Source organism: Manis javanica, chromosome 17 (assembly GCF_040802235.1).
Source record: "Manis javanica isolate MJ-LG chromosome 17, MJ_LKY, whole genome shotgun sequence".
NCBI classification, from domain to species: domain Eukaryota; kingdom Metazoa; phylum Chordata; class Mammalia; order Pholidota; family Manidae; genus Manis; species Manis javanica.
The window spans coordinates 52,441,062-52,463,885 of NC_133172.1; the positions used below are offsets into that span (position 1 = coordinate 52,441,062).

The 22,824-nt window shown below is 48.2% G+C and overlaps 1 protein-coding gene across 1 annotated transcript in view; it reads left to right on the forward strand.

The window, feature by feature from the left end:
* HYDIN (HYDIN axonemal central pair apparatus protein) overlaps nt 1-22,824 on the forward strand; it is a 361,576-nt gene that overhangs the window by 267,182 nt on the left and 71,570 nt on the right. The window contains exons 44-55 of the mRNA XM_073225416.1: nt 2,590-2,727; nt 4,345-4,528; nt 6,802-6,943; nt 8,685-8,847; nt 11,519-12,124; nt 14,122-14,343; nt 16,180-16,388; nt 16,605-16,787; nt 17,938-18,057; nt 19,621-19,780; nt 19,885-20,057; nt 20,658-20,856. Of these exons, the coding sequence (XP_073081517.1) occupies nt 2,590-2,727; nt 4,345-4,528; nt 6,802-6,943; nt 8,685-8,847; nt 11,519-12,124; nt 14,122-14,343; nt 16,180-16,388; nt 16,605-16,787; nt 17,938-18,057; nt 19,621-19,780; nt 19,885-20,057; nt 20,658-20,856 (2,499 nt within the window). The remainder of the gene's footprint in view (nt 1-2,589; nt 2,728-4,344; nt 4,529-6,801; nt 6,944-8,684; nt 8,848-11,518; nt 12,125-14,121; nt 14,344-16,179; nt 16,389-16,604; nt 16,788-17,937; nt 18,058-19,620; nt 19,781-19,884; nt 20,058-20,657; nt 20,857-22,824) is intronic.

Here is a 22,824-nt window from a genome sequence, read left to right on the forward strand (position 1 = left end):
AATAGCCACCCTGTAGCAGTGCTTTACCCAGAGATGGCTGTTGGGTCTCCTACCACAAAAACTCTGCAATAACTGACACTATAATTGCAAATGGGAAGAAATGTGTTGTCTGTAATATAATGAAGATATGATCTGTAATGTAAGGTCATTGAATTATAAATCACTTGTTCCAGGAAAGCACCAGATAAAAATCCTGATCTTGGGAATATTTAATCCAACACTCTTGCTTCTCAGTTCCATGGCCCCCCTGGCTACCCACTACCATGATCATTTCTGGACCTTGCCCATCATCACCCATCAGCTCCAACACCTCTGTATCACATGGCCTACTTTCTGACAACCATCTTCTAGCTTCCCGTGGTTTATTTCCCGTGGGAAATAACTGGGCACACTGAAACCTCCAGTCCACGTCTTTGGTGCCTACCACCCTTTCACTTCCTTTCTCCTCCAGTTTGGATTCCGTGCTCCGTCTGCCTTGCCCATCCCCCTCTGTTGTTCTCTCCAAGTAAAACTTCACGCAGCCCAGGTAAACCCAGTTCTGTGCCTCCTCTATGCAGGGTAGCCGAACATTGCTGGAGAAAACCCTCATCTCTCCTGAGTGGTCTTAATTTTCATTTAAGACCACCCACCTCAAGTGGGCCCTTTGGTCTGTCCTAGTGAACTTGCCCTCCATTTCTTCAAGTGAACTGTTTCACTGCTCTCATGACCCTCCAAACCCCTAAGACGCTTTCCTCTTCCACCTTCTTAGCTACTGATCTCTCCTCTGACTTCACGGAGACAGAAGACATCCACCCTATCCTAACTCTCCCAGCCAGCCTTCATCCTAACCCAGCACCACGCCTTCCCTGCAGCTGAGCAGGGCTGCCCCAGCTCTTATCCAGGGCCCTGCATGCACGCACGGACCCCACCCCTTCCTCCCTTACAAGGGCTGAACGCCTGCAGCTGTCCGCTAGCTCCCAAGTGTGTTTTTCCCTACGCATTGGATCGGCCAGTGAGCACCTGTGCATGCCGTATTACCTCCCATCTTTAAAAATACTTCCCCAGGACCCCCGATCTGCCTCCAGCTGTTGCCCCAGCTCTGAAATCCTCTCCACAGCTATTCCTCCGAAGAATTGCTGCACGACTGCCTCGCCACCCTCACCACTGTTCTCTCTCCGCCTGTCCAGCGAGGCCTTTCTCCTCACCACTCCACCGCTACTCTTCGCATTCATCCTGCCCAGTCCAGCGTCCAGTTGTCTGTCCTCAGCTGGCAACCCCTCCTCCAGCAAGGCTCTCTCCACTGCTTTCAGGACCCCACGCTCTCCTCCTCATCGGGGGCTCCCTCCACTCCTCCAGCTTCTCCGTCTGCCCCAGATCACTCGCTTTGGGAGGTAGGCTAGAACTGAGACGCCTCATTCCTTTTTCTTTATAGGTGACCTCGTCCAGTTGATTACTTAAATATTTTCAGTTTGCTTATGACCCTCAGATTTCTTTCTCCAGCCCTAACTCCTCCCCATGCTCAGTTCATATATCCAAACTCACATTTAATATCTCTGTTGAATGGCTTAGAGACATCTCAGAATTTGTATGTCTGAAAAGAGATTCTCACTCCCTCCCCCCAAACCAAACAAGACAAAAAAAAAATCATTCTTCCCTTAGTTTTTCCTTTCTTAATAAGTAATTTCACCATTTTCCAACTTGATCAAGTCAAAACCCAGGGATTCTAGATGTGTATCTTTCTCTCACATCCCATCCCAAATCCTATCAGCTCTACTTCCAAAATAGATCCTGTATCAGCCACTTCTCACCCCTCCCACCACGGCCACCCTTGTCCCTGCCTTGGCCATGGGCATATCTAACTAACTAGTCTTCCTGCTTCCACTCTTGTCACCTCATACAGCAGGTAGAGTGACCTTTAAAAATAAAAATCAGATCATTTATCTGCCTTAAACATGCCAACAACTCCCCCTTATACTTGGAATAAAATCCACATTCCTTACCATGGCCTACAAGCCCTGCATATTCTAGCCTGGCCATGTTCCCCATTGCTCACACTGAGAAGGCTCTCTTTTCAGGATCCTGTCTCATTCTTTCACACCATCCAGGTAATGCGGCCAGTCTCTCTAACAGCCAGTGTCCAACCCTGTCATTGCCCCTTATTCCTCCACCTGATTCTCTTCACCAGCACTGAACAGTCTCTGTAATCAATTACTGATGCATGTCTTTGTGCGCTTCTTTTCTGTCTCCCCATTTGAATGAAAGGCCCACACAGGCAGCAAGATCACCAACCTTATTTGTTGCATCCCAAGGACTACTGGGGTCCCTGGTGCATAAAAGGTGCTCAATAACTATTTGCTGAATGAATGAACAAATGTGTGCTTTTCAGTACATATACAAAGCACTTTTCACAGTGTTCCTGCTCAAAGCTTCCAGCAGTTCTCTAAGGAAAATAGAAATCTTCCATTTTACAATGCCATCCCCACTTTACAGATGAGGAAATGAAGCCCAGAAAGATTAGGTGATTTTCCCGAAGTCACGTGGCATGCAAGTGTAGGAGTTGTTGGGATACCAAGTCGTATTCTAACTGCTGATCCTTCTCCCGCTCAACAGGTTTTCTCCAGCCCTCTCCCCTTGGGGCCTGAGCAGCGCAGGCTCAGTGTCGGCACCAGTATTGGAGGTGAGACCGGGCTCATGAGCTGTGTGCTCCCTGAGGAATTACTGGTTCAGATCCTGGCCGAGCGCATACAGGTGCGTCCCCACCCACCTGCACAGAGCTGCAGAGCTGCGGGGGTGAGCTGAGATTCTGGGCCATCACCCACCTACAGCAGCTCAAAACCCCAGAGCCCTGGAGAGGAACGATGGATTTCTTCACCCCCAGCAGTCATTTACTTGTCCTTTTGCTGCCCTTGGCAGCCCCTGACCCTGTCTTCAGTCTGCTGAAGCCACTCACCTTAAAGGACCAGTGAGCAGAAGGTTATACACACTCCCAAAAAAATAAGAGTCATGGTACAGACCTACAGTGGTATGTTAAAAAGTATAACATGGAGCCATTAAAGTTAGAGTCTGAAGCTATCCATGTTCATTGCTGTAAAACTGTATTTTCAATATATTATTGAGTGAGAAAGGCAGATTATGAAATCCTATGTAAGGCACAATTACATTTCTAAAAAATATTTATAAATATCATACACAGTAAAAGTTCTCCAAGTACATGTTCACTGGTTATCTTTGGATAGCAGGATTACAGATTTTTAGTCTTCTTCATATATTTTTTGGTTATTTTACAATGCCATATTGCTTTTAAAGTCAGAAACACAATAGCTGTTTCCCTTTTTTTTTTTTAATTTTATAAGTGTTGTGCAGTTAAAGAAAAGAAAATAAGACCAGCAGGATTTGGGAGGGGATCACTAAATTGCTAAATTACTCACCAGGTCCTGGAGTTGTGCGTTTGCTTTAGTTTTTCAAACTGAACCACATTTAAATATAACACAATTAGACTTGAGGTTCCCAGATGTGGAGGAATGTCATCACTGGAAATGAGTCACTTCATTCGTGCTACTCTGTAAAGGTACTAGCACTCCCCGCTGATTTGAGCAAGGCGGTCTTATAAGTAATTGTGCAGGTGTTTCATGCATCCGATCAAAGGCTGGGAATCGTGAGTAAAGTCCAGAGTAAACTGGTAGAGCTGGGCCACTCAAACTGTTGGTCTCTGAGATAACGAGTTCCCACTGCTTCCTTCATTTCCTACAAAGGGGAAAAACACAGCAGCTGAACTAGTAGCGTATTTAGTGATGTAACTGATTTACATTCTGGCACAAGGTTCTTGTCTCATCAGACACTGGTAGTAATCAGTTCCTGGCCAGCGGCGGCCGGTCTGACTCTGAGTAACTGCGGTACGGCACGGGCTGCTCAGTTGCTAATGTTCACAAAATCATTACACTCCACTAAGAAAGCTACACAGGGCCCGCCAGGCACTGCTGTCCATGCCGTCTGCTGTTCTACACGTGGAACATCGTTCCTTTGTACCTCCCTTCCCTGCACCTCGGGGGCCTTCCCAGACCCTCACTTTAGAATTACTTGTCTTTCTTTATTTCTACAGAGACAGAATAAATCCTTTATTCTACATATATATATGACACAGACCTTTCATGATTGATAAAACATTCTTGTTTTTCTCTTATACTTTGTGGCAGCACCTTGAATGTAGCAGGCAGAAGGGCAGGGTAATGGTGTCTGCACTGGGGCCAGGTAGGTCTGCAGAACCAGTTGCAGCAGCAGGGAAAGAGCCAGAGGACAGAGCCACCCCCGGGTAAAGAACAGATGACCTTGCGGCCGTGGTAACATCTGCACCCTCTCGGGTTTCAGCTGAGTGACTGCTACCGCGGGGTGGTGTTCGATAGCCTGGAGACGCTCTTTGCTCGGACTGTTCCTGCCGCTCTGCTCTGCCTGCTGAAGGCCATCGGCAACCGCGAGCACATCTACGTTCTCAACATGGCCCAGGATTACACAGCCATGAAGGCCCAGGAGAAGGCCAAACAGGAGCAAGAAGGCAAGGCCCCATTCCCTGGGCTGCCTTCCCAAGCCCCGCCAGGTCTTTCCTTTCCACAGAGCTTCGGGCTCTCTGAAACGCTTCCCCAGGGCCACTGCCCATGGGCCTTACTGACACGATTACATTTCCCGTTTCACTGGTGCCCCACCTCTGCCCTGTAAGGTGGCTGGGAGTTCTTATTTCCCACTCTGCATGTGAGGGAAGTGAGACACTGGCTTGTTGAGAGACTGAAGAATGAAGGGGGACCCCAGCTCTTCCCACAGCAGGCCCATCCCCTTTCCCGCGGTATCACAGTGCATCGCTCCACATCTCTGGGATACCGCCGGTGTGAGGGGGGCACATGACTGACTCAGGTGACCAGTTAGCTTGTTGGTTTTATGTAAGCCAATTGTTAATGTCCTATAAAACTAGAGGTGCTGATAAACTTTACAGAACAACATCTATATTTTAGCCTTCTACGTACAGGCATTGCAGCAAACGTTTTGTACACTTTAAATGTCTTTACATGGCCCTTCAGGTTGTTTAATCTTCACAGTAACCTTGTGAAGATGGTTGTGCCCATTTTTCAGATGAGGAAAATGAGGCTCTGAGCTATCAAGTGTTATGTAAGATCACATAACAAAGTAGTTGCAAATTATAACTCTAAAACCTTTACTTTTTCTGTCATTACACCTGTAGCCTGGAAAAAATATTCAGTGTTTGAAAAAAAGATACATGCAGTGTAATGATGGCTTAAGTTTCCAGTTTAGTCAGAAGCAGGCCTAGCAAATCCTGGCGCCCAAGGGAGGAGGTGACACTGTCCCTGGGAGGCAAAATCCTGCTCTTGCCCCAGCTCTGACCACGTACTGCCCTTCCTTACCTCTCTCTTCTGGAACAATCTTAATAGACCAGTGTTTTTCTATTTGGCACATTTACAAACACTGAGCTCTCTTAGTTCTTAAACAGACCTCAAAGACTGCTTCCTCGTATTCTCACCCAGGGAAAAATTAGGAAGAATGACCAGGCACCTCCCGCAGTATTTTCACCTCCAGCTTCCTGGTTCTCTGGAAGGCTCATTTCCCCACAGTGATCAACTTGAAAGAATGAATCTCCTTTCATTTTCTCAGTTTTCTATGGATGGAAGTCTTCCACGGTGGCATTACTGGGCCCCTCTTCCCTACATCATCTGCATTTGAAAAAGCCCTGGGGCTGCGTACAGTAACCATACTATTACATTAACATCTAATTTCTATTGAATACTTAAGGCTACGCCAGGCACCGGGCTAGGTGCTTTACATGATTGCCTATGTGATCCCCACAACAGCCCCATGGAGGAGTCATTCTTCCTTAGCACTACCCCTTGCTAAGTGTACGAAAAAGAACTCAGACACAGATCTCTGAGCCCTCAGCTCAAACCTACAAAAATGTAAGGTGAGCGTGTTGCGCCAGTGAGGTGTGAAAAAGAAACCAAGAGCCTTTGTGCTGAATGTGAGCCACACTTCTGGACCCGGAGTCTGTAGGGCATGGAAGATGACTCCCCTTGGGCTGCAAGTGGTCCTGTCACCCTGAGCAGTTGGGTGGCATGTGCTCGTAATGGGTAACATCAATAGGTGATGTATTACTTCCCTATTACTGCCGTAACAAACAACCACAAACCTGGGGACTCAAAACAACCCAGATTGATTATCGGACGGTTCTGGAGATCAGAAATCCTAAAATCGAGGTGTCAGCAGGGCTACATTCCTTTAGCAGCTCTAGAGAAGAATCCTTTTCCTTGTCTTTTCCAGCTTCTAAAGGCCACCTGCATTCCTTGGCTTGTGGTCCCTCCCTCACAGCCCTCTGACCTCTGCTTGCATTGTCACATCTCTCTCCCTCTGCTTCATCATCACGTCACCTTCTCTGACTCTGACCCTCCTGCCTCCCCCTTATGAGGACCTTTGGGATTATATTGGGCTCACTCAGATAATCCAGGATCATCTCCCCAGCTCAAGGTCTTGGGCTTAGTCACAGCTGCAAAGTCCTTTCTGCTACCTAAGGGAAGCAGAGGTTCCAGGGATTGGGACATAGACATCTTTGGGGCCACTGTTCAGCCTACCGCAGATGGAGACCAATTTTGAATCTGTGTGAATGAAGGAAAGCGCAGCAGAGATTGGGAACTCAGGCTGCTGCACGAGCCGTCTCTTATTGGCACTGACCTTCTGCACCTGGCTAGGCTGAGAACTAAGCTACTGGGGGACCCTGCAGCCCAAGCTGGTGAGTGACTTCTCGCCTTCCTGTGTCTGTTCCCCCCACAGAGTGCAAACGCAGGGAAGCACTTAAGAAAGAGGAGGAACGTCTCCAATACATGGATGAGGAAGAATATGATGCCTTGGCAGAGGAGGAGAAAATCACATTTGATCGGGAGGTTCAGCAGGCCCTCTGGGAGAGGCAGAAGAGGTGGGAATGAAGGGCTGGCCAGAGTGGAAGTGGTTCCCCTGAAAGCAATTTCCACTGGGCACACAGCCCATCCTGGATCCCAGGGTCATCCTCCAGGGACCGGGGGAGGCATGGCAATGGCCGCAGGAGGCCCAGGAGGATGACCTGCTAAGAGCAGGAAAACGGATGTTGCCACCCAGGGTTCTGGTCACTGCAGCCCTTCAGGGCTTCTCCCATTCTCCTCTCCTCCTTCTCTCTGGAAGGCGTTTGGGCCTGGGCAGAAGGTGACGTAATGTGGTGGGGCAAGGGCTTCTGGCCCCTGTGCTGTCCTGGAGCAACCCAGGGGCCCCTCTCTGCACATGGGCATGGTGGGTGCTCCCCAGAACTCAGCCATTTCGCCTTCCTGGACCACCATCTGGGCCTTCAGCGGTGCTCACCGTCCCCTGAGATCTGACTGCCTCTCCCACTTGGTCCTCAGCCTGGCATTTCACCAGAAACCCTGGTGAGGCTTGGGCAGGCTCCGAAGCCAGAGCTCCTGGCCACACAGCAATACCTGGGCCCACGACTGGATGCCCTCCTCATCACCTAGGGCCCAGGAGACTCATGCTGTCAGATAAGGGGGCAGGGGCAGCAGAACATGTGGCTCTTCTTCCCTCAGATCTTCCAACATTCTGGGGGATGGAGGCTCCATTGCCTACCCCTCCCTAGAATTGCAAACATTGGAGGGGACAGAGCCAAGATACTTGCCTACAGTATACCCCCCTCTCTCCTCTCCCTCTACCTCCAGACTCCCTCTACTGACCCCAAGGAGCTCTCATGTCCTCTGCCCCTGCAGCGTGCCCTCATCACTTCTCCCACATGGTCTGTTATAAACATGCCCGGTCCTCCCAGGGTATGAAAAGCTGCTGGATTCCAAAGGAATCTCTTTTCAATGACCTCATTGCATTCAAGCATTCATCTCAGGGTAGACTTAGAAAATGCAAATCTGATCCTCAAAGCTCAGCAGTGAGTTATTTGTGTGTCACACACACACACACACATTAATGAAGTAATAATGGGTCAGCTTCAGTGAGTACAGAGCCACAGCACCCAAAGCAACTATGAATTCCTGGAGCTGAAAAATTTCAGGGGTGCTATCCCCTCCATATTTGTTTGCACTTGGTGCCCTCTCTGCCATTAGCAGCAGGGCAGACATGACTGAATTCCCAGCAGGAAGGGAAAGAAAGAGAGAGGAGGAGAGGAATGTGGCTTTCAGATCCAGCGACGTGGCTCCAAGCTGGCCATGGTAAGGACTGCTATTAAAAACACCATTTCTAACAAGAAATGAGTATCAAAGGTGACAGTGTAGGAAGCTGGGTCTCATCTGTACTGCCATCAGAACAATCTTTGAAAGTTGTTTTTTTTTTTTAATGCTAACCTCAAGCTTATTTTCAGCCTTGCCTTATTCTCCTATGCAAGATTAGAATAGAAATACAGATTGAGAATTCCTCTTAGTTGGTTTTCAGTTCATCAGTTTTGCTCAATGACCATTCAGAGACAGATGAGAGCCACCCTTTCTTCTTTCTTTGCCTCTTTCCTTCTTGTCCCTCCCTCCTTTCCTCTCTCCCTCCTTCCTTTCTTCCTATTTGCCCAGCTTTCTTTTGTTCCTTCTCTCTTTTTATGCTCAAGAAAGCTCTGCCCCATGTCTCCCCACCAAGCAACCCCAGGCAGAGGAAGGGCTCGGGCAGGAGGGTTTAGGGTTTTCTCTGCTCCTCTGATACAGGAAGCTGAAGAGACTAGCAAAGGAGACGCATGAAAAGAAGCTACAGCAGCAGCTTGAGCGGCAAAAGGAAGAAGATGAGCTGAAACGGAAGGTCAGAAAGCTAAAGCAAGTACCAGTCAAGGAGGAGCTCCCCCCGAAGAAATCTCAAACACCAAGCGGGCAGGTAGCAACCTTCACATGCTTTTTCCCAGAGGCAGAAGCAGAGAATCAGCACTGCAACGAGCCAGTCAGTCTGGCACATTTCCCCTCCAGCAAACTCCCCTAATGCTGTTTGATTTTGTAGGAGAGCAGAATACAGGCGGAAAGGGAGCAGCACTTGGTGAACACTGGCTGTGTGCCCAGTGCCGTGCTTGTGATTTCCCTAATCCTGGCCTTTGGGCATCTCCCCGACCCTGCCAGGCTGAGACATGAACCCCACCTCGCTTGGAGAGAGATGAAATCACAGGTCCAGAACCTCACCCAGTTATGTCTGACCATAGGCCTTGCTCTTTCCACTGTCCCTTGCCGTCCCCTGAATGGTGCTAAATAGGTTTGTATGAAAGACTTGCCTCCGGTAAGCCACATAGCAAAGCCCCTGTGCTCAGTCCAGAGCTCATCCTTGACTGGAGTCAAGGAAGACGCTCCAGGATAAGCTTGTCCTTGCAAACAAGTACCAAGAGTTTGTCCACCTGTCGAGCACAGCAGTCACGTCCTGCCCCCGGGATGCGGGAAAGGCAGAGCAGCCAGAGCAGGGCCCAGGTGGGGATGACAGCCGAGCAGCGTAGCTGGTGTGCACGTGGCTGTTTTCACACCGTGAGTCCTGAGGATGGAGCTACAACCAGACTTCCAGACAAGGTGCAGACTGGTCCCAGCAGGTGGATGGGAGACAGTGGCCACATCTGGGGAGATGTAGGGCATAGGAGTCAGTGTCCGGGGGTCCCAGTCAGGTAGAGCTTGGGAAAGAGTGTGTTCTGAGCATACAGCGCTGGGCACAGAGTTGGGATCCAAAACACGCAGACCTGGAGTTCAGATGGAGACCTGGCCTCCAGCCTCTGCTGGGCTTCCACATCCTCCAAATACAAGTCGTTCCCTCACGGGGCCCTCCTGCCACACAAAATCCACATGTTAGGACATGGGACAGGACGTCCTAACAGAACTCTGGGTGTCCTGGCAGTGACTACAGACGGTGAATGATACCGTAGGAGCTAAGGCCCCCCTCCCTATACAAATGAGGTGAGTGAACCCGCTCCCCCAAGACTGGCCTGTCAGCTCTCTCCGGCCTCTGTTAGGGATCAACAAGTGGAGCAGGGGTCAGTGCACTGAGGTGGAGGAAAGGCCAGCCTTGGGCCACTCGTGCCTCCAGGCCTGACCTTAGGGAGAAGAGCTCTCAGTGCGAAAGGGGACACGGGCTGACTACAGACAGTGAGCGTTAGACTGAGCTGGGTTCTGTGTCACCAAAGAATAACCTCAAACCTATGGAGCCTCCCCAAGGAGGAAATTGGAGCCCACAAAGTAAGTTTAAAAAGGGTAACAAAGAGAATAAAATCGGTTTTTCTATACCAGGTTCATTAAATAAATACATATTTTAAAAAGCCTGGGGCACAGCCAGATTCTAAACTCCCATTGTACCCCCCAATACCCATTAAATACATAATCTATGTGATTTCAGTACCTTGATACTAACAGACACTTTACTCTCCAGCAGATACTGTTTTGTGTTTTTACATGTATTCATGCATTTAATCTTTTTTTTTTTTCGCTTTTTTTAAATTGAGGTACATTCAATAAAATGCACAAATCTTAGTAAATAGCTTAATGACTTTTGGTATGTGTGCACTCATGCAATCATCATCCAGATGAAGATAGCAAACATTCTCACTAATTTTTCCCCCTTTAACTATTCACCCTCCCACTCTTTTCTCCTATGGTAACCACCAGTCTGTTCTCTGTATCTATGAATCTATTTCAATTTGGCTTCTTTGTTCATTTGTTTCATTTTTTAGGTTCCACATGTAAGGGAAATTATATGGTATGTGGCTTTCTCTGTCTGACTTATTTCAGCTAGCAAATACCATCTAGATCCATCTATGTTGTTGCCAATGGCAGTATTTCACTCTTTTTATGGCTGAGTAATATTCCATTGTGTATATGAACCACATCTTCTTTACCCATTGATTTATCAGTAGACACTTAGGTTGCTTCCATATCTTGGCTATTGCAAATAATGCTGTGATAAACGTCAGAGTGTATATATCTTTTAGAATTAGTGATTTTGTTTTTGGGGGGGTAAATTCCCAGAAGTGGAATTACTAGGTCCTTGTGGTATTTCTGTTTTTAGATTTTTGAGAAGCCTCCATACCCATGCATTTAGTCTTTGATAGTCCTCGGGGGTAGTTATTGAAATTACTATCCCCCTTATACGGTGGGAAAGGGATGCAAAACGCTCCCCCAGGGCCCCACAGTAGCAAGGGTGCTGCCGGGATCGGACTGCTGCCCTCTGTGGCCTCTCCCAAAGCACGTAAAAGCAAGAGCGGAAGGAGGATTCCTGGGGCTCTGCTCTTGTGGACCCTTCAGAGCTACAGCTCTCAGCCAGGAGTGCATATCACAGGCACTAAGCATCTTTTTCAGAATGCACAATGCCAGGCCCCAACCAGATCTACAGCAAAGAAGGACCCAGAAAAGATGGTCTGATAAGGGCCCCCCAGCTGATTCTTCAGCACAAGCCTAGTGTTTATAAGAGGTGCATGGAATCCTGGGAGGCTTTCTTACAAAACAGAATGTCCTCTTGTTCTTCCTTCTGACTTGCTTTCCCTTCGAGAACTTTTAAAGCATATTTTGTATGTTTTGCCTTCTAGATTCTTACTTTTCCCAAACTAGACATCAAGATGGACACAGCAGAAAAGAAAGTATCTGTTAGGGAGCAGGTGGCATCCGAGAAGGACGAACTAAGCAAGAAGAGAAAGCACCAGCTGGCAGATACAAACATGCTTGGGTTTCCTCTTGTCCAGGAACGAGAGGACAGTGAAGGGGACCTTCCAAAGGACACTGACAAGCCTATGGCCCAGAAGTTTAAGACCTATGAGTTGACTCTGAAGGATATCCAGAACACCCTCATGTACTGGGACCGGAAGCAAGGGCTCCAGCTGCCTCACGGCGGGGCGGATGACACGCCACGCGAGCCCGAAGACCAGCGCCAGGTGCCCTCGGGCGGGCGCAGGGGCCGCAAGGAGCGGGAGCGTGCGGAGAAGGAGCGCCTGGAGCGGGAGCGTGCCAAGAGGGAGCGTCTGGAGAAGCTCCGGGCGCTGGAGGACCGGAGTGATGGAGGAGAGGGCGACACAGAGGAGGAGCACGAAGGGAAGAAGGATCTGGGTGTGCCACTCATAAACATCCAGACGCCCGACTTCGAAGGCCTGAGCTGGAAGCAAGCCCTGGAGAATGACAGGCTTCCCCAGGAGGATCAGGTACAGACTCTCCCTCAGCGTGAAGACGTGGCATCAGGTAGCAGCCGTTGCGCTAATGTTGGTAAAAGGGTTTCTTGGCTATATTCCCTTCATGCTATGAAGCTCTGATGCCCCTTGAATTAAGATATTCTTGGTTTAAAGGGCCTTTTTCCAGTTGGCAAAATTCACAGAAAGTTCCACAGATCTAAATTATTCAGTCTGACTTTCTAAAAAACCACCTGTACGTTTGATTTTTTTTATACTGACACTGGTGTTAAGGGCTGGCAAGGCACGTATACTCTGCAGGGTGAAGCAAGAGTCTCAAATATACTTAGAACTTTTCACACAAGCTTCCCACAATGTCATAAATTATGCCATGAGAAAGCTTTCTGTTCCTAGAAACAAAAGCTTTGCATATGCAGCAGTGGTTTGGAGGGATGACAGGTACAGCCCTTGTGCAGGGACAGACTTTTTCTGCAAAATACCAGTAAGCAACTGCTTTGGGCTGCGGACGATGCCCTCTCTGTTGCAACCACTGATAATATGTAAATGGCTGGGCGTGGCCGTGCTCCACGACAGCTTGGTTTACAAAAGCGGGTGGCTGGTCAGACAGTTTGCTGACCTCTGGTTTAGTTTATTCAGAAACTAGATTCAGCCTTAAGAACAGCCGGAGGGGTATGTCACAGGTAAGGGTTGATGGGAGGAGAAGAGTATTTCCACAAGAGGGCGGACTTTGGTGTGATGTGGCCTCACAGTGAGAATCTTGCCACAGCGGCCAGAGGTGGGCTAAAGCAGGAAGAGACACCAGCCAACTCCGCAGTCACCCTGTCTCTCCATTCTGCCCCTGCTGGACTTGGAGAAGGAATCATGGGTGGTGGGGAGGGGTTCTTTTTTGTTTTTTGTTTTTTTCAGAAATCTGTTCATTGAAAAAGAACATCAAGTCTTGCTTTATACTCCACTACTGTAGCCAAGATACCTTCTTGCCTTGTTTCATTCTCCCCGCATTCCAAGCCACAGGTCAGACGGACTATTGCTGAAAGAACTCCCTGGCTGTTAATATCATAATTGATACAATTTATTCATCCCTTTCCTCACAGCCATTCTAAACCCTGGAAGTGAACTCTAGCTACACATTATTAGTCAGGAGATGTCTTTAGCTGCTTGACCCCCGGGTTAGAAACACAAGGTTACGTGAAGACAGTTCCCTGCTAGGCCTACCAGCCCATTTGGTCCACAGGATGGGCGCTCAGGTAGGCTAGAACACTGCTGTTCTAATCCATTAATCCAGAGCTAGTGTGCTTATACTGGGGGTTTTACAAGCTGAAAAGGAAGTTGCTACTACATTTTCAAGCCATCTGCTCTGGAGAATGCTCACTCATACATCAGAGCCAAATGGAAGAACACTCCAGAAATAACCTGTCACTCTTGAGTATCTCTTTCACTTCTCCCTTCATTCCCATCCTCTACCCCATTCCCAGAACCATTGCTTTCTCTCTTTGCTATATTTGACCTGCTCCAATCCAAACTCTCTTTCGTCTTTGGAAAGAAAGAACACTTAAAGGTAAGAGAAAAAAGTAACATGGGATCTGAAAATAGATGGAATGACTCTGTACTAAAGACATCAGAACCTTAATAGTTGGTCTCTTAAAACTAAATAGATTTTCTGAGTGCCTACTATGTGTTAGTTCTTATACTGTGTCAGTCTGGTTCCTGTCCTAATGGAGGTTACAGTCCAGTTGCAGGGACAGGCAATTAAGCAGCCACAGTAAAGTAACAGGAGCTATGATCAGAGAGGTACAGAGAGCGTCAGCCTGGTCTGGGGGCGAGGTTCTGGAAAGACTTGCAGAGCTGTGCCAGAGGCCTTCACACTCCTTCCCTGACATGGGCCCACAGCAGGGGCATCTCCCAAGAGTCTTGATGGGGAGGCGGGAGGGTCTGAAGGCCCCTGGGCTCACTAGGGGAGATGGTGAGAGGCAGCCCACTGTGCACAGGAAATTAACCACGGGCTTCTCCTTTAGATCCTGGACATCTTGGGTCTGGGTGCCTCTGGCCCACCCATCCCGCCTCCCGCCTTATTTTCAATCATCTCCTACCCTGCGAAGCGACTGCCTTTGGCCACGACAGAAATCCTGAAGCACTTTGTGTTTGTGGTCCCACCATCTGAGGAGCGCCCCCTGCTGGAGGAGAAAAGAGAAGCACAAGCAGAAGCAGAGATTTCAGCCCCTGCAGCCGCTGTGAAGGTAAAGAGCCGGCGGCAATTTGTCTTCTTGACCGTGGCGCAGAGACAAGGTCAGCCTCCACGTGGCCACACTTGAGTATGGTATTGGGTATCCTGATCACTGAGTTTTCCCTCAACGTTTCAGGAGGACCTGCCTAAGGACCCCACAGGAGCTGCTCCAAACTCCCCCTTCCCCAGGACTGACTTTTCCTGCTTCCTAAAAGGAGACCAAAAATGACTGATTCTCATCTTCCAACCTTTCCGATCCCATGGGTGGTTTAGGGAACTTGTCAAATTATTCTGAAGCTCATTTGCAAGAAAAAAATAAGTAGAGCAAGCTCCTTTTTAAAGAAAGATACAAGAATGTATTATGAGGCTAAGGCAACTCACACAGTGCCTGAGAAGACAAGAATCAACGGACACAAGTCGGGGGAACACACCCCACTGGTGAAAGGGCAGGTCATTAAAGAGACTGAGGGGGAAGATTGGATATTTGGGGTAAAGTCATTTTTTTTATCTCCTCACCTAACACAATATAGTAAAATTCATTCTGCTGGGTTAAAAGTACAAGCTATCAAAATGAAATCATATAAAAGTAAAAAAAAACAAGCAATTAATAGAATAAATTTTACAGGAAAAGTAGATTTGACCAATAATATGCAGAAGGCATGTTTATTAAAAATTATAGAGGAGCTTTTTACCCCCAGAGAAGTCTAGTGGCCCAAAATTTGAATTTCTCTACTCAGCCTCCTACAAGCCATGCATATTAGCAAAGAAATAAAATCAGAGGCAAAGGCACTGTCTGCAGCTCAGCTTACAACTGGGTCAGTTTACAACCGGGTAGGAAATCAGCATCAGAGGTCAGCAGCGTCAGTGGGCAGGCCTCACTACAGCAGAGTCCAAATAAACAGATAAAGACAAAAAACTGCCGCCATCGGAGGTGACTACCACACCAACCTCCTTTCTGGAAATTGGTCAATAACAGGAAAGAGTTAAGTCTTTAACTTGTCATTTTTTAGGAGGAACTCTAGTTTATTAGGGAATTGACAAAGGAAAGTTTTTCATTCCAGAAGAATGGCAGCTAAAATTATGAAAAGAATGGTGGACTTAGAAAAGCACTATTCTCTTAACCCTAGTGAAATAGTTACTAAGGAGCACCAGTCAATAGAAAAAGCAGTGATTTGTTGGGGAACAAAGCTCTCAGTCTGAGCCACAGCATCACCCCAGGGTCAGCTGCAAAGGGGAGAGGCTGTGTCTTCATGGCCAGATGTGACGGGCCCCACTCCAGCTGCGTGAACACACTTTACACCTATAATTGTCTGTCAATCTGACATTATTTGTCCCCGTTTGTGACAGAGTGTAATACACACCATCCACTGTGAGTCTAATCAAACTTGGAAACCCAATTTTCAGTTTAGAGGAAATACAGGGAAGAAAGGAGTAAGTTAAACGGCACTCTGAGAATAGTCAGAAAATTTCAGGCTGTAAAGGACACAGATCTGGTCTCTTCAAAAAGCCAATGTGCTTGGGATGGGGGGATCGGTCTAGATTAAAAGATACTAAAGAAACACAACAAAATGCAGTAGAGGGACACGCTCCCTGCTAGCGTCAAGCTTTCCATAGGGGTTCAGCCTCCTTCCCAGGGAGTGGGGAGCCACGGAAAGTGGTAGACCCCTCTGCACTTAACCTCCTTGCTACTCTGGTGCAGCAGGACTGCCCAGCTGGGCTCTCAGCCACCGCCCGTCCCAAGCCTGCCGCGCAGTCACCCCAGCCCGCGGGCATGCTGTAGGCCTCTGTGACTCCGGAGTGTGTGCGTGTAAGAAGAGTATTTACAACCTTGTGCTTATTTCTAATTAAGGCCCAGGAAGAGCAGCCTCTCTCCTCTAAGGTGAGCAAACAGAAAGGGAGAGAAAAAACGGATCAGGCCCGAGAGAGTCAGAAGGACAAACGTCGCACGGCCTTCAACAGGAAGGGCCTTCCTGGGCCAGCCCCTGGAACCATTGCTCTCCTCTCAGACTTGGACCTGAACAACTTCTCTGCGCAGAGCTCCCAGGAGAAGTTCACCAGGTGGGCCGCCGAGCAGCCCAGGGAAGGGAACGCTGAAGGCCCACATGGTGGGGTGGCCGTCACCACCCCGGACGGGAACAGAGCTGTCCCGTTGCGGGGCCCCACGGTCCACCATGCCTAACCCCAGCTCGACAGGACTTCTCCTGGGCTGCGGTCCTGTCTTCTCCCGGCGCAAAGACACCGTTCTCACTTCAAACCCCACGTGGTCACTTGCAGGCTGAAGCACTTCCGGTGGATCGTGCCGGCCCACGGTGAGGTGACGCTGAGGGTGCACTTCTCTTCTGCTGACCTCGGGAACTTTGACCAAACGTTCAACTTCGAGATCCTCGGGACTCGCCGCCAGTACCAGCTTTATTGCCGAGGCACCTGCACTTACCCATACATTTGCCGAGACCCAAAGTAAGTGTGCTTCCCTCTAAAAGAACAGGTGGATAGACACCTACCAGGCCTCCCCATGGTACTTTGAACAAGGCAGCTCTTAACACTGATGTGAGCAGGGTCGGCATCCCAGCCTCTTGTCTGTTGGGCTGCAAGGTCTTGAGCATTGACCAAGCCACGGGAATGCCTGCGGTGAGACTGAGGAAAAGAGAATGGCAGAGAATGAAGAAGGGAAAGTAGTACTTCCTTTTACTGTAGTACTTCGTATCCTATAATATCAATACAGGTGACCCTTGAACAACATGGGTTTGAACTGCATGCATCCACTGACATGTAGATTTTTTTTTCAATAAATACATTGGAAACTTTTTGGAGATTTGCAACCATTTAGAAAAAAAAATTTCCTTTTCTCTAGCTTACTTTACTGTAAGAATATACTATAAAATACATACAACATAGAAAATATATGTAACCTGACTGTTTCTGTTATCTGTAAGGCTTGCAGTCAATAGTAGACTATTAGTAGTTAAGTTTTGTGGGGATAGGATCAAAAGTTATGCATGGATTTTCTACTGCACAGGGGGTCGACACCCCTAGCCCCCAAGTTGTTTGAAGGTCAGCTCTGCAATCTCCACAGGTGGGCCTCATAGTTCTGAGCTACTGAACACTGCTGTGCCCCTTATACACTGCACAAAGGCACCTGGCCAAGCAAGCTAGTGGGGCAACGCCCCTGGGGAACAACCCCTTTTACAGCTTGTCCACCAAGAGGAGCTTTTTTGCAGTTCTCACCATAGAGACCACATTGGACAAGGAACTCAGAAGCTAGCTGATGTCCACCAGACTAGTTTTCCATAGGGATCCTCAGGAATTTTTCTAGCTGGGTGCACTAGAACAGGAAATCCAACTCAACTCTGTCATAAGCCTCTCATGATGAAGGCCACCACTGGGAATCTTCTTACTTGAGTTTAAACCATCGCTACTGTGGGTAGGGAGAGAGGAGGAGTGAGAATAAAGACTCAGCAAAGGTCCTCCAATTATGAGTCATTCTGTCTCCAGACCCCTGGACCGTTTGCTGAACGGGGAGTGTGGGGCTCATGTAAACATCAAGCAGTGGCAGTGAACTTCCTTTCAGACAACCTCTCCTCCTCTTCTCTGCCTCCCCTGTGTTCAGAGTGGTATTCCCTCAGTGGAAGATGGACATGAAGGAAAATGAGGTTATCTTTAAGAAGTATGTTATAAGCTTGGAGACGTTTCACTTTGGGCCACTGCTTTGTGGAAAGTCAAGAGATAAGTAAGTGTTCCATTATTTCAAAGCAGATTTGAGATTCCTGGGTTGGACTCATGAATAGGGTTCCTGTGTTGATGTAGCTTTTACTAATGCTGCCTCAGTTAGCCCTGGGCCACAGGTCAGGAGAACTAAGTTCTCATGTCCTGAGTTTCTGCTAAGTACACAGGTGAATGGGGGTGCCATTTTCCCAGATGGGGAAGCCTGGAAGAGGGCCAGGTTTTGGTGGGGGAAGGGTAAGATCAAGAGCTCACCTTGAGATGCTTGAGAAATATAGCTAGTAGCCACGGAAGGCGGGAAATAGGCTCCATGTTTGGGTTCTCAGAGGAGAGTCTGTCTTTGAGACAACAGAAGCCACGGGCGTAGATGAGATCAGCTGAGAGTTCACAGTAAGGAGAGAAGGACCAAGGATGGAGCCCTGAATGCCTCCGCCACTCAGAAGAGGAGCCAGCAAAGGAGACATGAAAGAGGGCCAGAGCTGTGGAAACCAGGAAAGAGGCTGTGGTCATTCAGAGAGGCATGTATTCAGGGAAGCACCAGAATTAACCAGGGTTTGGGGCCACACAGAACTTGTCCCAGAGGAGAGGGATGACTGGCCCAGAAACAAGGCCCAGTGCAATGGGTATTATTCATGTATTCTTAAAAGACCTTTATAACCTTGTTGAGCTTCAATGTCTTCATCTGCAACCACCCACAGATTTATGAGACTGAACTGGATAATGCACACGGAACTTAGCACAGTGCTGGATGGTGACTACAGTCAGATACAAAGGCCACCACCCCTACAGAAGTTACGCAGAGAACGCTCTCTCTCTCTGACTCTAGTGTGGTCTCTTCCATTTGTTCTCATTCATCTTCCATCAGAGCCTGTCTAAAGAGTTTCCCAGATTATTTCTGAGCACTACGGTGCCCTTTCCCAACCTGGGCAGTGATCTCTGATGAGTGCGTCCTCATTGACATTCCTTGAGCCTTCTGTCGTTCCTTTTCTGTTCAGTACCATTAACTGAGGAGCTTTCAATACCCACAGTGCTCAACTCTGGGGCTCTGTCGCTAAGGTACTAAGGAACAGAAACAATCTGTAACTGTAAACAATGCCAAGCGAATCCACGCCAGAACAGTAATATCCTGCATGTGTCTAGGAGGGCAGGTGAATGAGGAAATCAGATGTGAAATAAGACAGTTACTCAAATGATCAACTTTCCTGAGAATAAATACACTGGAGAGGATAGAGCTGAATATTTCTTAGTTAGAATTCTTTGCAATAATAGAAACTACCATTCATTGGGCATTTGACATCTGCAGCTGTCCTAAGAACATCAAGTATACTAGTTCATTTAATAGTCACAGAAATCCTAAGAGGTATTATCATCCCATCTTAGAGATGAAGACAACAAAGACTCAGGGTGGGTCAAGCCACAAATACACCCAAGTACAGAGCGTGCGTTCTTAGCCACCACGCCTCTGCGTCAGGGTAACCACACTCCCTTCGGCATTGCTTTCCATCTCGCAGTCTTCTTCTCCACCCGAACTCTCCATCAGTCCTCACATCTGAGTTTTGTTCTTGTCCAGGTACAAGTCATCCTTGTTCCCAGGCAACATGGAGACGCTGACAATCCTGAACAATTCCCCTATGGTCGCAGAGATGTTTTTCTGTTTTCAAAATGATGTCAAAGCAAGCACCTACTTCCTGGAGCCCATCAATATGCTTCTGAAACCCAATGAGAAGCAGGTACAGTCACATGGGGATAAGTCCACCAGGGCAAGGCTTCCTTGGGGAGTTTGAGGCCTTGGCATCCTTGGTGTAAACGTACTTTGTTTTGACTCCTGCATTAGCTGTTGAACATATGGGCCTACCCTACCGCAGTTGGTGTCTTTGAAGACAGCATTGTCTGCTGCATCAAGGAGAACCCAGAGCCAACCATCTTCAAATTAAGCTGCCAGGGGATCCGCCCAGAACTGGAGCTGGACCCCAGGCAACTGCATTTTGACCGACTCTTGCTGCACAGGTCAGAATTCTGGATGACACCGGGACTGAAATGGAATTTAAAGAACATTTAGTCCTAGCCCACCCAATTCATCCTGATTTGCTGGGGACTTTTCCTAGTTTTAGCACTGAAAGTTCTGCCCTGTGGGAAGCTTCTGGTCCTGCGCAAACCAGGATGGTTAGTAGCCCCGTTGAGTTCACAGGTTGTTACCATGGGTTCAGTGGCTGGCCTTCCGCAGAGCTGAGGACCACCCGCACTAAGATGAACTGCCCAAGCTGTGCGTATTGGTCTTTTTCTCAGAACTAGTTTTTTCCAGATTCTCAAAGCAGTCCATTACCCTAAAAGGTTAAGACTCTTCACTAGAAATTAGAGTACGAACATAGAACTTATATGTTCATTTGCTGGAGTTATTCAAAATAGAGAATGTTTATTTCTAGGCTGCAGGGAGAGAACATTGTTATGATATCCTGCATTCCTTGATTATTATCACCAAGCCCCATTCCCCGGTACATACTGATCAGTGAACTAAGCAGTAATTGAAATAGCCAAAGGTGCTTCTGCTCACCTGCCATACAAAACAAAATCATTTGAAACTGATAAAGCTTCTTTTGGTCTCTGCAGAAAAGAATCCAAGATAGTTTCTCTCCGTAATGTCACACCCCTGCCCGTGGCCTGGAGGATTACCAGCCTAGAGCACTTGGGTGACGACTTCACCATGTCCATGATGCAGGGGATCATCCCCCCCAAGGCTGAGCATGGCCTGCAAGTGCACTTCCAGCCCTCCAAACCCGTCAACATCAAGAAAGCAATCCGGTTGGAGGTCAGGTTTCACATATCTACAGATGTGGTCATGAAAATGTGTACACATTGAGTCCCATAACACATAGACTACCAAGACACACACACACACACACACACACAGGAGGTCAGGTTTCACATATCTACAGATGTGGTCATGAAAATGTGTACATATTGAGTCCCATAACATATAGACTACCAAGACACACACACACACACACACACACACACACACACACACACACACACACACACTGTAAGCCAGGTCTCCATATTACATGTTCCCATCTGGTCCCCATTTGACAGTCCTCACCCTACAACAGCCTGCTCTGCACACTATTTTAGCTCCATGAAGGTAGTCTTGTCCATGGCTGATTTCGCAGTACCAAGAACAGAGCACTCAACCAGTACAGAGTGAATGAGTGAGTGAGTGAGTGAATGAATGAATGAATGAATGAATGAATGGTGTTCTATCCCTTAAGCTGGCATTAGATTCCTGATTCAAGCCCAGTGACCCCTCAGATTCCTGTCTCAGTAAATGTCACCCTTCACCCAGTTGCTCCCGACAGACACCTGGGAGTCATCCTAGATTCTCCCTTTCTCTGACACCTCCCCTCCACCCTCCTCCAACAGGTCTTGTCATTTGTGTCTCAGTCTGTCTCCTGCCCATCTACTTCTCTGTCTACACTGCCACTGCCACCTGCATCAGGCTCCTGCAGTGTCTCTCACCTGGTTTTTGAACTGGTTTCCCTCTTTGCATTCCCCATAAGAGGGATCTGTACCGTGTCAGGCACATCAGGTCACCCTCCATCCTGAGGTGCTCTGCTGGTTTCCGGTTGCAGTGAGAGTGGCCCCGGGGTCTCGCCTGCTTCAGAGGCCCTGCCTGCCTTGGTCGCACATCTCACTCCACCCTGGCTGTCAGTCACTGGCTCCCGCCACATGGTCTCTTGGCTTTTCCCTGCTGCAGGCTCCTGGCCTTGCCACTCCCTGCCAGGAAGGTCGTCCCTGGGTTCTGCGGGGTCCGCTAAACAGCACTGCTTCAACGGGGCTCACCTTATCCTCCCAAGGAGAGAACCCCATTAAGTGAGTCACTCTCTTATGTGTCTTCCATCCTTCAGAGCACCTCCCGCTGTCAGATACCCTGTTTCTTTACTTTCTCATGTGACTCCTTTGGGGTAGGTCTCACCTGACTTGCTCATCATCCACGTTAGCTTCCTAGGGCTGCTATTACAAATAACCACAAACTGAGTGGTTTCAAACAGCAGACATTTATTCTCTTACAAGTCTAGAGGCCAGAAGTCTGAAACCAAGGTGTGCACAAGGCCCCACTGCCTGGAAAGGCAGTAGGGAGGAATACTCCTCGCTTCTCTCAGCTTCTGGTGCTGCAGGCGGTCCTTGGCGTGTGGCTGCACCGCTCCAGCCACTGCCTCCATCTTCACCTGGCCTTCTACTCTGTCTGCATCTGTGCCTTTTCTGTCCCTCATAAGGACACTTGTCATTGGAGTTAGAGCACACCTGGATAATCCAGGGTATCTCATCTCAAGATCTCTAACTTAATTACATCTACAAAGACTCTTTTCCAAATAGTTACATTCCCAGGTTTCAAGTGTTAGGACATGGATGTACTTTTTTGGGGGGCCACCATTTAACCCACTGCCCCATCACATCCCTGGGGACTAGCACAGGCCTTGATGTAGAAGGCACTCAGTAGAATCTATAAATGGATGAATGAATGAATGTATAAGTAAATGAGTGTCACTGATTTTTGATGCCTCAACCGATTCTGTAACAATTAAGAGGCCATTCAAGCTTCTCTTTGACTTCCTGCAGGGACAGAAAACAGGAACATCCAAGCAGCCTGACCTTGCTTTGGACAGGTCTGACTGCTAATTAATCCTTGGGCTGAGTTCAGATTTCTCCCTATTGCTTACACAAATCAACCCTGTTTCTACCTTTTGGGACCTGTCCATGGATCTCATCTCTCTTATCA